Genomic DNA, 16,951 nt, shown 5'->3' on the forward strand with positions numbered 1-16,951 from the left:
ATAGTCTCAATCTTGTTCCACAAACACGTCCGTCTATGAATTCGGAATTATTAAATTTCTTCAATGAGTTTCAGAGAACTTGCTTTTGATACTGGTTTTCCAAAAAAGAAAGAAATTTATAGTTTTATTACCTTTGTTCAGCTTGCTGACTTCCATATATAAGCTAAGTTATATGAAGTTTATCTGATAACAAGTTGCATGTAAATTAGTTTATTAAAACTGATTTTTTTTTTCTAAAGCTAATCAGGTCGTCAGACAAACAAAGAACAATGTGCTGATACAAAAGGAGCAACACCAAGCTAATTTATGGTAAAGGCATAATAGCTGTGACATTTCTGCATGAAATGGAAATGAATGATGAGATGTGACACTGGCTAGGTCGGATAATCAGTTTCCGATCTAATTCAAGCCTAAAAGATGTAACTTTATCAGAGAATATTTTTTTTTTGTCATCATAACTACAGCAAATTAGTCAAATGAATCAAGTGTTTAAATTTTCCACTTTTATGCAGCAACTCTGTTTCAGTAGCTTTGGAGCAGCTCAGCATAAACTGATACTAGACTTGTTTATTTAGACCACATCAGTGACTGTTAAAAAATAATAACATGAGTATAGAGCACTCAGCACTTTGGGGTGAGAGCTAAACGAATATGAATTGCAGCACTGGAACCATACACCACTATTTCACTCAGAAGGACATCCACCGGGAAACAGGACAGAACGAGGACAGTTGCCAAGTTGGTTGGGACACAAGTTACAGGAAATAAGACATACCCATTTGTCCAAATCGACTGTCTGCTTGGCAGCGAGCAAGAAAGGAAGGGGAAGGGGGGTTTCAGGTAGCGAGCAAAAAAAATAATAATAATAAAATTAAACCGAAGAATAAGTGCATCTATGTTGCTCACATAGAATTAATGATCATGATGCATCTTATGCTGTATGTTCAACCTCACAGCTAAAGTTGATTATAATGATTAAAGGCCAAATCAACTAGAAGCAAAACCAAAAACATTTGGGACCGTGACCTCATATAAAGCCCAAATCAGCAGACAAAACTCTTCATCTCTTCTTCTTCAATATGGATTCATGGTAGACAGATAACTCTGTTTCGGATGTGTCACAGCTGTGTTCGGAACAATTACTCTAAAAAAATTCATACACTATAATAATCGGTTATAATACATCACACATAATTTGTTTTATCTACTATTTAAGCTGCAGAGCTGGTGTAAGCAAATTAATTACAAATTATGCTGATAAAAATAAGCCAGTTTCTTTTTTTGAGCCACATGAGTAGATCAGCAGATGTATAACCTATGCATATATGTCAAAACCTGATCTAGTAAAAGCAACACGTGTTTAGCATAGTTTGGATTCAGGGGAAAACTGCCTCTGAAATGATTTCAATCGAGTTCACAGTTTTGTTTCACGAGAAGACCTTTTAAGATAAACACCTTTTTCTAACTTTCTGAGCACAAAGATTAAATTAATGTTCATTTTTCTTATGTGAAGAGTAGTTAACAGAAAAGATAAATGCACCACAAACAGCAGTCACAATGTGTTACACTGAGTCCAGAGACAGGAGCAGCAGAAAGAACAGGCACACCTGCAACCACCTTCCAAAGACTACCTATCTTCATACTCCATAGTCCTTTGAAGTGCCAACTCAGTCCCTCACATCACTGACTTTCCAAAGATTCCTCTAACCATTATTCCTTTTTTTATGTTATGGTTGGACTCCTACCTCCGTCAAATCCACTGTGTTGGCCAGCATCTCCTGCAGAGCACGAACTGACAGGGACTGCTCCAGAATGAAAGTACATATGGCCAGGTCTGGGGGCACGTTCTGCAAAGGTATAAACGGCAGGTATAGACAGTGTTAGAAAAAATAAGACTAGATTCAGAGCAAACAAGGAGGTGGAAGGGTAGCAGTATCTTACCTGAGCATTGGATGTGGTTTCCAGGAAGCAGAGACGGTTTCCGAAGCCCTCGCAGGAGAGACATAGCTTGATCTGTGTTTCCTTCAGGACAGAGGCAGTGCACTGCAGAACGACCTGGTCATCCTGCATCCCGAAAAAAACCCCACAAACTTAGCAATACTTTCATATATTCATCGGCCTTCTACTTAATCTTGATTTTATAGTCATCTTACTTCTTCAGATTTTAACCACACACTTTTTAGATCTACGATCTGATTTGTTTGAACTGCATGACTCTGCTTCGGCTGCTTTTTCAAATCTTGGTAAAAAAAAAAAAAAAAAAAAAAAGTTGTAAAGCACCAACTAAAACTTCACCTGTATAAAATTTTATTAACTAAACTGACACCCTTCAAAGGTTAAACTGGCCCTTAGCAAATTTTAAAAAGCACTGCTATATAGTACCCAGGCAGTGAAATATTGTGTTCATGTGAAAAAATGAAGATTGCACTTAACAAGAATTGTTGGTCTGTGTTTTATCCTTTTTACTATATTGCATTTTTGCTTTGCATTGCTGCTGGCAGTTTTGAACGTTATACTTTGAGCACATACTTGTACTTTTTAGGAAGCATTGTCTTTCATGATATTCCTTCCATTTCATGAGACCTTTCAGCATTTTCTGCTTTATATACATAATCTTTCACATTGAACACTAAAATCCGCACTATCAAAGTTATGTCAGTGTAACATAAAACTGTGCAGCTTTATTTCTTCCAATCAATTTGAACTTACACAGTCATACAATAATATCACGGATTATACAAATAAAACAAGAGCTCCCTAAATAATGCTCTTATTATACCTAAGCAAATGAGAACCAATAATCTTCTGCAACAAAAATGTGAATAACAATAGGCAACTTTATTCCGTGCAGTATAAAGTATAAATTATTGTTTAAGGAGCAGAGTAGACAAACCACTGACATTGTCTTTGCAATGAGAAGGCTGCAAACAGCTTCTCTGAGTAACGGGCAGCACAATAGAGACGCACAACTTCATTCTACAAGGAGAATACTAACAGACGGTAATTTGCTGCTCCGCGCCCTCGCCTGGCCCCTACAGAGGCCGGTGTAAATACAGCAATAAACACCCCCTCCCCTGTGAAACGCACACCTGACACTCAGCATTCTCAGCTGCTCCCTCCACTCTGTCATTATGCAAGTGGATCCATCACTTAACCTGATTGATATTCCTTTCTACACTCCTGGGGAGATTCCTGACTTTTCTCCCCTCTTGTCTAACGACTACTAGATCATTCAGAGGTCTTACCCTGGCAATTTTGCTCCAAAAATGTGTCAGTCAAACTAAATTTTCAGAATAATAGTAAACCCAAGCAAAGCGCAGCAGAGGTCAGCACAGGAATTGTCATGCTCATGCTTATGGCACATTGCGGGAATATAGAAAGTGATGCAGATCAGCAGCCTCATAAAATCCACTCTTCTCCTCCACCCAGAGGCCTCTAGTGTTTCTTTGGCTTAACAGCGTCCCCTCTTTCATTGGCTGGGCTATCATCTATCTCTCCTTAGCCTAGAAATGTCTCATCTGTCCCATCGTGTCCTCGTGTTCCTCGCTTTGCACTCTAAAAAGTAGAGCAATGCTCCCTCTTTCCTTCACTGCGGACATGAGCAACACAATTCAGTATGTAACTCAGGTGTAACTAAAACTGTATTTGGATTATAAAAACATCAATTTTTAGCCAAATAAGTTGATCTCAGAGGTATAGTTAAGTAGAAGTCAAGTTGAAAGTAGTGAGAATTATTTCCAACCTGCCACAAAAAGAATACTTTCAACTCACACCTTCAGAACTGAGCACTCGACAAGTAGCTATACACACAGGGTAGATCACTGTTGATCAGGGCTGAATATGGACTGAACCAAACTCCAAGCATCATTACCAAGAGGTAATGAGGGTGTAGAAACATCTATTATAAAATGGCATGAGCACGGGGAAAATGGGCGATCCGGCAGTGTTTTGAGGACAGGGTGTAATGGGTGCAGTCCCCATTAAGGCAAAAGGGCTGAGCTAAAAGCAGACCAGGAACCTAGAGACTCACTGCTGCAAGACAAGTTGTGCTATCAGATGACAGCCATAGTGGACATACGGCACAACATTATACAGCGTTCCTAACCACTGGCTTCCAAACATTTCTACAGTCACAAAGCTAACATAGTATTCTTACTATGCTTCATAGGAGTCATAGGACGACTGTGAGAGCTCAAGGATTCATGCGCTAAAGAGGAAACTCAAATCTCAGCGCGTTTATTTTGAATTATTTCTCAGAGGATGTCAAATGTGAAGGATTTTACAAACATATTTTAAAGTGCTACAAATATAAGGACTATAATTATTGTTGCTATAACCACAGATTCTACTAATACCACAATTACCACTACAGCTGATAACCACAACAACAACAACAACAACAACCATGATAATAATAATAATAATAATAATGAGAAGAAGAAGCACAAAAGATAAGCTCAACCTCAGCCAAGATTTGCCAGTACTTTTCTTGTACTGTACATGGCCGAAACTGTCGCTTCGCTCTGATTGTTAAGGGTGCTCGGACTTGTAGTTGTAGTCTATCAAGTGCATTAAAAAATTACAGGGCTGTGTCCTTCCAAGAATGATGCTGCTGTGTGAACAGCTTCCCCTCTCACCATGTGAAAAGCTGATGTAAAAGCGCATTGAGTGAGGTGCCAGATGTGCTGGTTACCACCCACTTGACCCACTGAACTGGTGGCAAAGCGGCACGGACCAAACCCATTTGATGTCCCATTAACATGTTTGACATAGAGTTAGAGTAAAACTATGTTTGAACTTGTCGGCTGAAGCATCTGGGTTATGTGGAAGCTCGGGGTCAGAGGGAAGTAGACACAATGGATGTAGACTGACAGTCAGTTACCCAAACAAACACTAGCGTGCACGAATAGAGGTGTGTAATGCAGCAGAGATTCACAGCCAGAAGCATTGATAGCGCCTGTAAGCAGACACCTTTGTATGTCCTCTAAAGCCATCTGATGATGCACTTGCAGACAGAGGGCAGCCAGGATTCCCTAGACAAGCAGGCAGGGTGCCCATCCAACACAGGAAGCACACCAAGAAACAGATGCTCCCCTAAACTGAGGGGAGGGACAGGGTGGGCACCAAAGTGTCATTCTACTACCATGAACGTGGCTGATACAGTTCTTGCTGTGAAAAGAGGCCGTGCTAGATTGATGATTGAACACGGCGCCTGCGGTGTTAACGCCAGCATCCTGCTCAGTGCTGATAAACTAACATGGAGTTCATGTGCTTTTTGTTGTTTGTTGTCAATATACAAACATACCAATATCGAAAGCAGCTTTATATTTTTCATTGCAGTATTCAAGACCAAATGGTGAATCAACTGCCATTGACATCGTTTTTGCTAACTTTTTTTAAGAGCTGAATAATAATCAATAACCAAAAAATTTACTAAAGGACAATAAGTAAGTCACAATACAGCCTTAAGGGTCATTGTAGTGCTACAGAGACACCCAGGCTAAAAAAATCATATTTTCTACACACATACAGCAGCGTGCTTCTTTGGTACAAAACCCAACAACATTGACACTATCATTATTTTTTCCCATATGTGTGTGAGCTAACAGGATGGCTACAGCACAGTTTTACATTATGGTTTGTTTCAATCTATATTTCACTTCTTGATTTTTGAATATATTCGTCTCAATAATGTTAGCCCCATCTTAGCCTTCAATGCCACACTGCCAGATTCTAAATTGGCTAAGTGTCACTGAAAACCAGCTCAATAACCAAATCACTCTTCTTAAATGAGTAACACATTTTTGCTCCTCTGCTGCTGCACAATGTACTAAAGTGTATCCAGAGTAAAGTATGTTTTTTCAAAATAAAGCATTTTAAGGCAGTTTTGTGAAATCTTGAAACGAACCCTCACCATCATCGTGGATCTGTGCTACCTTAGGACAAGCAATTCATGTCATGTGTGAATATCAAGCTCTGGCTCAACATTAAAGTTATACAGAGTGCCTCACCTCTAAAATAGCCAAACCATCTCCTTAACTTACCAGTGTCAACACATACAGATTTAGCACTAGACGAGTCAGAAGTTTTCTTGCAGATAAGTACTGCGGCCATTCGAGGAGACAGAAAACAGCTTTACAGACGTTTAGGTGAAAGAAGGGATGGTTTTTGGGTGGGGGGGGGGGTCAATATATAGTACATTTTAAAACATGACACAGAGCATTTCAATGTGTAGAGAAAATCAAGCTATAGCCATGAAGAAATCTCTCTCTCTCCAACAGCTTATCTCTTACAATACAGGCATTTCCAAACTCAATTCAGTGAGTCTTATGATGTAAGACGTTCACTGCAGAACTTACCTAACCCCACAGTCAGATAAATCCACTCCAACATTACCATGAGCTACAATACAGAGAAGATTAACGTGAGCCACCTGTTGCAGCAAAGCTTCGTTCCCTCTCTTTTACGGCATTATCAAAAAATATAATTAAAATCCTACTCAAGTATGGTTGGAATCTCAAGCTATTCAACTTCAGTCTCAATGCTTCAGGTGTTAAACGTATATTTGTAAAAATAAAGCTTCTGGCTGCGTTATGTCATTAAAATACTTAAAGACTCGATAACAGTTGGACACCAAAAAAAGGAAATTTATTTCATATACTAATACATTTAAACAACATAACACAGACACTAGCAACACAATCATATTTCTGAATCAGAATCAGAAATAGTTTATTAATTCCTGGGGGCAATTTGGTTTGTTTCAGGTGCTCCAGAGAAGCAATTTGCTGCTACGGCAGTAATACAAAAGTCATTATGGTCCTTGTAGTCTGAAGAACATATCCAATGAGGCATGGTAGATACGTCATTAAGTACAAATGTAATAGGCAGCTTGAGACGGAAAAGCTTCTGCTGCTATCGCTGTCTCTTCCTCATGCCTCACTGTTTCCTTTGCACTACTTTCCTCAAACAGATTCTCTCTCTTCTTAGTTCATTGCTGTCATCTTTTCTCTCCCTGTTTTCCATTACCTCTGGCACTCCACTCTGGGCCTTCCCCCTCAACTCCGCTCCTATTTTGGGTGGCTGCACCTGTCACTATCACATTCCCTCCTTCTGCTGACCAGCAGATACTTAGAGGTCTCGCTTGGAGAGTCAGCCAGAAGAGACTCTTGCTCACCAAAAAGGCGTTGAGCACCGGAAAACTGGTTGATAACCTCTGCTTCTGATATGCAGAAACAAGCAAAAAGGGGAATAAAACTGTATTATTTGAGTTCCAGAAGAAGAGAAATTAAATATTAACCCATTAGATGTTTTTGAAGCCTCAAATCCATTAACTATTTGACAGTCTGACAAAGATGAAATTGGATCATTTTCACTCACAACTAAACATTTTGGTACCTTTGACTTAATCGATGATAACTCACAATTCAGATTGTGAGAAACACTCTGGTTCGTTGACACCGTGTTTTTGACATCCCGCACACACTGGGCTTCATTCCCGTCTGGCTAAGTTAAAATGCTACAAACTACCAGACATCAAACATTTAACAGCCTCTGCCCTTTGAAAGACGATAAGTCTGGCAGACAGCAGCAATTCAAAGGAAAACACTCTTATAAATAAATAATTGTAGATGGCTTTGCTCCAAAATCCATTCCAATAAAAAAGTCTATTTGTCTTTAGAGTATCCAAGGTCCCTTGCTGATCTGCACGTCTGCATAAAACCACAGGTAATTCAAAAATGTAATATAGGAGGAAGTTGAGTCGTAGACAGATCTACTTTGGAAGACGAGCAGCACCCCATAGTCCAAATGAAAAGATAGTCCAAAGGCCAGAGAAATTAAAATTGAAAAAAAAAAAAGAAAAGAAAATATTAAATATTCCAATGCAGTTTGGGCCAAATAAAAGGAAACCCTAAGGTCTATCCAAAACATTTTCAACCAACTAATTTACATCCTTGGACAGTTAAAATTAAAGTAAACATTAAACCACTAATATCCTTAGCCCCATGAAGTCGATGATTTTAAGTCTTTTGCAATTATTAAGACTGCATGCTATGATAAACAATACTGTCAGATTTCTCCAGCTGTACCTCAAACCAAGCCAAAGATGTCCAATATCAACGTCACTATCGTGGATCAAACTCTGCATGCACATTCTGCAAGATTTTGGCATCTTATCTCTCATTTCTCCCTGACAAAGCTTTGTTGAACTGGAGCTTTGTGAGTTGGAAATGTGGTGGTAAACATCAGGCACCCAGATTTGTTCATTTACAAAACACTTTATGCTCATTTGCAACTCAAGCACTGCAAAGGACAAGGCTGGCTGTTCTGCATGTCTGGGACAACCAATGACATTGACTTTTTTTGTCACTGACAGGCAGATTATGCTACTTTAGGTCATCTGCTGTCTTACAGAAAAGATCCCTCTACCCTTTTAATCGTGAGTGCTAAATAATTTAGCCACTGCACGGGTGCATGCACACAACAGTTTGCATAACAATTGTGTCACTTTGCAGTCCTTTGCTCTTTCTATCTGTGTGCATGACAGAGTAGCCCGGACCACCTGTTTATTGCATAAACTGTTGTGATCAAAGCCGGCAGACTAGCAGGTGCTGTCCAAATATGTGTGTGTGTCTGTTGCTGTGTGTGTGTGTGTTTTGTTGTTCAGCTGTGGATGTGTTCATCTCCTGGGCTCAGCACTTCTAATGCCCTGCTTTGCTCACACCATCCCCGCCTCTCTCACCCTCAATCATCATCTGCAGCTCTCCCAAAATCTGCTGCTACTGTTTTACACAGTCTGTGTACATGTATGTGTGCGCATGTGTGCGTGTAAATCACAGTCAGACAGACAAAAAGGACAAAATGACTGGGGTAAAAAAAAAAAAAACAAAAAACAAACATCTGTAGAGATTAAATCTCTCAATGCAATTAAACAAATAAATAACAGGGCGATAATAAAAGATGCATCATGTAGATTTTTGCTCCCACTGAAGTCTAGCCTGACTTTCAGAGAAAACACTGAAAAGATGACAAGAACAAAGAGATAGACAAGTAGAGTGAAATGTGTTTAACATTATTGCAGAATGTACTTGGTATTCCCTTCGAGTGTAGTGACGTGGAGGGCAACGACTGAATAAGCTCCATTTCTGATGGAGACCTTTTCCTCGTCTGAAGAAGGGAGATCAGGGGTTGATAGAATTTCAATTTGTCTAAATCCACTGTCGAGTCTGTTTATTCAAACAGAACCTTTACAAGTTTTATTTCAATTGAACTTCCTCCAAAATTCAGCAATGAAAATGACAAATATCTGAGGACAAATCTGATATTACATAATCAAAAAATGCGGTGAGCTCAACAAATACAAATCAATTCAATTCAATTAATAAATATTTTCCTGACAAAAAGCATTCTAGCAACTTGGAGTTGAATCCACTCCAGACTTTCACAGCTCAACTCTTGAAAACACCACAATAACAACCCACCAGCAGGGTGACAAACTGAGTGATTAGGAGAAATACCATATAACCACAAGATCCACAATCCAGCCGCGAATGTTCCTCTCTCTTATCTCTTGTCTTATCTCTATGGGTATCAAATAAAAGAGAATGGCAATAAAGAATTATCTCTGGCAGCATAGACACAATGTAATATACACTAAAATCTTCAGCCAATGAACCTGGATCCACCAAATAAGCAACGAGCTGAGCATCTTCAGGTGAGAAGACCTTGAAATGCGTGAATGCTGAAGTAAACTTAAAAACTGAAAGACACTTCGTTTTGAAATGACAGCTGTCTCCACTGCATTTCACTGAATTCATCTCAACTTGTGCCACAGCATATTTGACATCGCTTCAAAGTTGTGCATAACCTGATTTCAACTGGGGCAGCGGCGACCTTATAACCTATAAAGCACCAAATCAGTGAGATTTCTAGCCAAGCGTACCATGAAGTTTAAACCACGAATATCACATTTGACTGTGACAGCAAGGAAAAAGATCATCAACGCATGTTCACTTTCATCTGCGCGTATACACACACCCCATGTCTCCCAAAAGGATGCTAACAAGTAGGGCACCGAATCCGCTGGTCTCTCCCTCCAGAGTGAATGCACTTATGGTGGCACACTATAAAAAGAAACTGCTGTTATGGACTGAAACTCAAACGCGCCTTCAAACTTCGTGGTTCACACCACAAATGTGACATTATGAAACGGTGACACAGCTTTTACCCTCAGAGGCAGAGAGAAAGCATCATTGTATGAAGTCTTTCTTACATAATGGAGTCTCCCATGCACTTGTAATGCAGTCAGACATTTGAGCTGTGGCTGTTTTTGGAGGCTTTTTCTAAAGAGAAAAGGAAAGACTGCTGAGACTGCTGCTCTCTTGACAGTGAATATGGGGGCTGAAGTGTTGTAGGGTGTGTTTTTTTTGGGTTTTTTTTGGAAGAGGTTGAATTCTAGACAACGGTGTTTCAACAGAGGGCATCCACTTTGTTTGAATGAGGAGAGAATTCAAGCAACCTGCTACTGCACAGCAGGTGTCATGACTAAGCCCAACTCATGAGTGTAGACTGTACAACCAAACAAGCTATGCTGTGATCACACAGTCCTGGATGAGTCACATTCCTGGACCATATTACAGTAACACAATAAAACCTAGAATAGAATAGAATAGAGCAGCACCGCTAACTAATCTGTGTGTGGCCTTCTGTGATGTGAAAACGATCACTGGAGATATGGTGAACATGACGAAAACGCTTAACATTTTCTTGTGTTCCCATCTGGCACAATAAGAAAGATTCAGCATTAAAACCTTTAATCCCTTCCTTCTTTCCTCCTTTTATTAAACAAAACAACCATCTGAAAAAAAAAAGAAACAAACAAAAAAAAAAAAAAAAAAACTAAAAACAGCAGTCCTGCATTGCCTTATTCCAAAAATCACACCCCCACAGCATTTCTTCCTGTTTGGATGAGTCCCAGCAGGGGTGAAACACAAGTACAGCAACAGAGAAAATTTTAAAAGTGATGGGGCTATCTCTTCCTTCCTCAAATACACATCATGAGGCTTCTCAGTTTGCAGGAACTCCAACAAAAGCTTTCCAATCGCTGATCTAACCCTCCTGCTGAAAAGGGAGCCTTGGCAGAAAACGGTGAACCTGCATGATGGTTTATGTGACAGCTGGATAGATTATATCCAATGAATATATGACTACTGTCTGCTGCCCAAGCTGATCCAGGTGAGGTAGGAGTTCCACTCCACATGCCACTTGTATCACACCTCCCACCTACCATATAACCCAGAGAAAGCCCCCAGCTGAGAGGAACAGCTGACTCACACAATGCCTGCCATCACTGGCCTCTAATTAAAAGAGAAAAGACCGTTTGGTGGGTACTTTAATCCAAAGAACCTTACAACACCACTTGCTTTTTTAGCTCTGCATACCGGGTGGGGATTGAACCCCTGACCCCAACAGTGTTAGTGTCAAAGACAAACCCATTGAAGCACACAAGACATCAATAATTCACTTAGAGCTGCATAGTTTTTCCACTTTGAAGTATTTGTGTTTAATAGTTTCCTCCTAACTGAGCCTCTTATACAAAAGGACAAACCCAGCGAATGTATCCAAAGTATTTAGAACTTCAGCGTTTGTCTTTCACATATCATTTTGCCAGTTTCTGAAGACAATAGAAAAACACAGTCCATAGCTGTACAATAGAAGCAGCGGCTGTGTTGCTCTGTAATGCCGGCTCATGGATATTATGAGATGACACCATGCGTCCGGCAAGAGTCCTTTCTATCATTGTAAATAGCTGGAAGTCTTTCTGTATGCTGCTGTCCAGACTTTTTTGTACTTTAACTGTTATTCCTCAGTTGAAATAAACATTACAGCAACAGAATAGTAAGACAGTAGAGCTACGCTTTAACAAAAACAACTGTCAACGTCTGCTATGTAGGAATTAGGTTGATGCGCCTCTCAAAAACAAACTGCATGAGCAGCGATGGTTCTAATTTTTGAGAATCTTAAAATATCTCACAACATCACTGGTGAAAATAGAGCCTGGGAAAAAGTCGAAATTATTGTTTCCTGAATAATGTCATGTTTTTAGTGTTCCATGAATCGGTCAAAATGTTGAATTCGCTTTGATGAAAATCTGATGAAAATTTGATGAAAATTTCATGTGTTTAATATTTTTTTCTAACCAACTTTGTTACCATAGATGGAAATTCTGCCTTCCATGACCTACGAGGTGACTATCACAGGGTAATATTATTTTTCAAGTTTTGACTTTTACCTGATAACTTTTTCAATGCAAAATTTGGTTATTTCCAGATTCATCTTCGTGGAAACAGCATGTAATGAATGGAATATTAAGAAGCGCATATCTCTACATACAAACTGTGTTTTTGCGTCCCCAAAGGAGACATGCAGCCTTTGGCCAGCTGTCTCCTGCAGGCTCTGGGTTGCTTGTTGCTCTGCCTCCTCACCCCACACTGACAGGCTCTACTTTCCTCAGATATAAATAGATAACGATACTAACAGATGCACCAGCCCCTGTCTATCTATCTGTATTCGGACATACACGCACATATGCACGCATATACCAATACTCATCTATTCTTAAGCTCAGAACACTCTGGAAGTAATTTAAAAAAGACAGCAATGCGATGATCAAAATATATGCTAGATCAATGACCTATGGTTTGTGTGCTCAGAAGAGATTAAACAAGTCAATTGCAAAGTTTAACGAAAGCCACCAATAAGGAGGTCACGGCACATTCAGGACACTGCAAAAATAGTCAACTATATACAGAAGCAGGCCTTGGCTTTGACAACTGCAATTTCAGATTTGACTTAAATACCCAATGCCAGGAAAGCAAAAGTGAGTGGAAGAATCTGTGGAAGGAATAAAATTAATGCTGCAAGATAATAAGTGAATTGTAGTTTACATAAAGAAAAAGTTGCCTTTTTAATTATCTAATTTCTTCTCTTAGTGTGTTATTAGCAATTCCCCATCGCCTCGAACAGCCTCAAACCTGCCAAACCCCTCTACAGCAGCCAATGGAGGTTAGCCCTACCAAAAAGAAAGTAAGCAGGACTCACCGTTCGCAGGAACTGAATCTCCTCCTCTCCCTCTCCCCCTTCTGCCATCCTTCACCAAGGGTTATTCGCAGCTCCTCGGGAGAAAAGAGGAAATCCTTCTGATTTCTCTCTTCAGGATTTCGATTAGATTTTTATCTCCTCTGCTACGTCCCTCCCTCTCTTCCCGTCCTCTCTAGTTTCTGTATCCTTCTCTCTCTCTCTCTCACTCCCCCTCTGTCTCTCGTGCTCAGTGCTAGTGTGTGTGGGTGTGCTAGAGGACAGCGTGAGTCCTGTGGCTCACACGCTGTTGTGAGAGAGGGTGACGGGAGGCGAGGCTCTCCTTAGCTCCTCTCTCCTCCAGCCTTGCATCCCCCAACCGCAGACAAGGGAGGGAGGGATGGTGGATGGGTGAGGGAGGGGCAAGCACCTTGTTACACATTTACATCGCTCCCATCCCACTGTGCCACCATGTTTGTAGAAGTGGGCCACTCCTTCACACGGGCTGCCCACCCTCCAACACACACACAGACACGTCTCCTTTCCCTCCTTCCACATGTCCAAGGCTATAAAAGGAAAGGGGGCTGAGGACTAGCCTTTGGGGAGTGTGCATGAAGAACAGATACACATAAAAAAAAAGCCCACACACCTCAACTCCTCAAAGTGACCAAGTCACCCTCAATGTACCTTAAAACCTGCAGAATAAGGGCAGTAACACTGTATTAGCATTCCTGCACTCAAGGGAACAGTGAGATGTCTGTATCACCTGACAGTCAGCTGATGAGGATGTAAAACAACACAGGCCTAATGAGTCAAGACAGAAAACTACTCTGTTCACAATAGGACTGATTATATTTATAATTATCAAATAAACAATTGATTCAAATAAACCAGACTGGCAGTGAAATTTGTTGTTCAGTCAATGCATTGCGAGTACGTGACACCAGCTTTTATCCAGCACAGTCCAAATTTTCACTTTTAAACGAGCGAGACATAATATAAATGTCGCTGGTGAATGTATTGAGGTACCAGGGCTTTAAAAAGATCATTTTTATGTCGTCAGGGACCTGCTTTATCTCTTTAGGCTTGTTATGGTGTCCCATAAAACCCAGGGTAGATGTTAGGATTTACTTTGACATTTAATTGTACATTAGCTGTTTTTAAATTAACACATTTTCCTGGTTTGACAGGTTGCCTACATCCTGGAAACATTTTAAATGGGTTTTTATCATAGGATAGCTCTATTTATGTCGTCGCACAGGGCAGTGGCTGTTACAGTTGTTTGCTTAGAGTCCAACAACAGTCCAATCAATAACAGGGCTTTGCACAGACATCATGTCAGGCTTTTAATTATCTCCGTGCACTTTCACACTTACCCATATATTATTTAAACATATTTCAGGCTCCAGCACTATAAGAGGTCTTAGTTGCAAGAACAGCAATTAATTACCAGCCTGTCTTTTTTAAACATCCCAGTCATGACTGTGTAGTGATACCACTGTCCAAAGAGGTTTCTGTGCTGATTCTTTGGTCTCCCATGAAAAACGTTTGTTGTGACTGAGAAGGGATGAACTTGTCACATGTCTGAATGAATGGGCATGAATCCACAGTTATTAAACTCAGTCACTTCAGAAAAAAAAAACAGTATTTTCATTGATTTGTTGAAATTGAACACCTCTGCTGTGAAGAATAAACAATTTGCAGATGCCACCTTAGGCATGGGAATTGCCTCTTATTTACATAAAGTTTATTAGTGTCATTACTAGGAAGATTACTATTATGAAGGCTTGGTGAAAAACGTCAAATTTGAATATAACAGAATATTTCTTGTGAATAAAATGCCCTCTTTCATTTCGTTGTGAAAAGACATAGGACTTGGACCTTGACACAAAATAGCCGGTTGGATATTAGTAAACAATGTAATGAAAATCTTTTTTTTATTTTTTTTTTTTTTTTTTGTGGAGCTGACATGCTGACAGTATGCACAGCTCTGTCTGGGCAGTGTGATGCATTGGTGAGGGGAATCTGTGGATCTGCATGAGTGTCAGGGGCACACCCCTCCCGGTCATACCAGGCAGCGGGGATGCACCACCAGACAGAAAGGCTGGAAGTCTGAGCAGGCAAAAAAAAAAAAAAAAAGACGTCTCACTCACTCACACAGAGTTGTCTCCCATCCCTCCTTCGCTGTGCAGACACACTCCCCCTCACCTGCCCAGCCTCCATCTGGCGTCCTTCGGCATGCCCTCCTTCTCCATCCGCAGCTGATCGAGCCGATAGAGGAAGTGACTCCGTCTCAAGGACGAGCAGATCCGCCACTGAAGCGCAACAATCGGGAATTCTGGGAGTTTGAGTCCTTGATTAAGAAGTGACCTGCTGCTGCCTGGTTTTTGGTTGGCTTTTTATTTATTTTTTTTTTTGCCAACTCATGATTTCGCCTCTGTGTTCCTGCAGTAGTGGCCAAAGGCCTGAAGGGGGAGACATTACACAGAGGACTGAAACTCAGGTCTCCTAGTCGACTCCTGGATGACCCAGAGTCGGTAAACCTGAGGTCATCCAGCGATGGCTGACACTCACCTACAGCTCAGGACGGCGGGCCCTTCAAACAATGGACTGTTAATGTGTCGTTACGGTCCTTTGCTGTAAAGAACAAAAAGCTTCATGAACTCCTTACAAATCTTCAGACGACTTAAAAGGCCTGCTCTGCCCTCTATTTTTTTTTGTCCAAATTTCAAAATGAAATGTTTGGTCTTTGAAGTTAATGAGTTTTAAGATTTGTTATGAGCTTCCGTTTTTAAAAGAAATAACAAAATAAAAGCCTGTGAATAATGTGCATAAACTAAACATGTAACTGGTCCAACTGGTTTTGTCGGTAGAACTGTTAAAAAATTTTCCATTATGATTTTCAGTAGAATTTCTTGTTTTTTCTTGTTTGTAAACCTGTGAGAAATAACATATTTATATTTACCAGCTGAGCTGGCTGCAACTCTTCCTGTCTTAAAGAACTATTGCTCAAGATTACAGTAAGATTACCCCATCACATGTTTTCTGCTTTGACATTTCCATATACTGTACAAGTCCATCAATGAGCTTCTTAACACAACTAGAAATGGATTTTTAGGACTTGGTGTGGAAGGACCGCAGGATGGCTGCTCAGTGCATCTCTCTCTGCTTTTTGAATACCATATCACCCACTCTGCCTGCCAGCCACTCAGCTTCCTGTAGCAAAGAAGCCACCTCGGCAGACTTGGGGACATTAATGTCCCCTGTTTGATCGCCCCTTCCTCTTGGTGTCTTAAAACAAGGATGCCTTTGAGTCAGCTTGTCCAGCTGCACGGCCACATTCACAAGCACAAACACTACCTCCCTGTGTAATCACTCTCTACCCTGAGAAATGACAGAGTGGGTTAAAAAGAAAAAAAGGGGAAGAAAAGGAAGAAATCGGGGTGATAAACATGATTTGAAGGACCGTGGAGACTCAGGATGAACAAATCTAGTGGGGGCACGTGTGCCACAATTCAACAACGTTATCACACACCTAATTATTTCTTCCCAGGAACTGATTCTTTTTTTCAAATTCAGCCTTTGGCCCAGAAAACTGTTTCTAAAAGTGACATTTAGGTGTGTTGTACTTCTTTCTATGTTGATACTCTGTTGATGTTCTGTCGAAAAAGAGCCACAGATGTCACTTCCTGGAGTACACTGATGGTGCTCAGATGATTGCTCATCACTATCTCTCTCTCTCTTTCTCGCTCTCACTCTCTCTCTCGTGCTCTCTCTCACTCCCCTCCCCCAGAACACACACATACACACACACGCAAGCACACACACACACACACACAGAAACTAATGTGAGTTCCCCTATCTGTCAGAGCCA

The 16,951-nt window shown here is 40.5% G+C and overlaps 1 protein-coding gene across 7 annotated transcripts in view; it reads right to left on the minus strand.

Moving 5' to 3' along the window:
* ryr1b (ryanodine receptor 1b (skeletal)) overlaps positions 1-13,330 on the minus strand; it is a 63,369-nt gene extending 50,039 nt beyond the window's left edge. For 5 of the 7 annotated variants that reach the window (XM_029518192.1, XM_029518197.1, XM_029518195.1 and 2 more), the window contains exons 1-3: positions 13,102-13,329; positions 1,942-2,064; positions 1,746-1,847 (exon numbers count right to left, since the gene is read on the minus strand). In XM_029518192.1, coding sequence (XP_029374052.1) covers positions 1,746-1,847; positions 1,942-2,064; positions 13,102-13,149 — 273 coding nt within the window. In that variant the 5' untranslated portion in view covers positions 13,150-13,329. Of the gene's footprint in view, positions 1-1,745; positions 1,848-1,941; positions 2,065-13,101 lie in introns of all 7 variants that reach the window. The other 2 variants (XM_029518194.1, XM_029518193.1) reach the window with 1 other exon arrangement.
* Between the last annotated feature and the right edge of the window lie 3,621 nt (positions 13,331-16,951).

Source organism: Echeneis naucrates, chromosome 13 (genome assembly GCF_900963305.1).
Source record: "Echeneis naucrates chromosome 13, fEcheNa1.1, whole genome shotgun sequence".
Lineage (NCBI taxonomy): Eukaryota > Metazoa > Chordata > Actinopteri > Carangiformes > Echeneidae > Echeneis > Echeneis naucrates.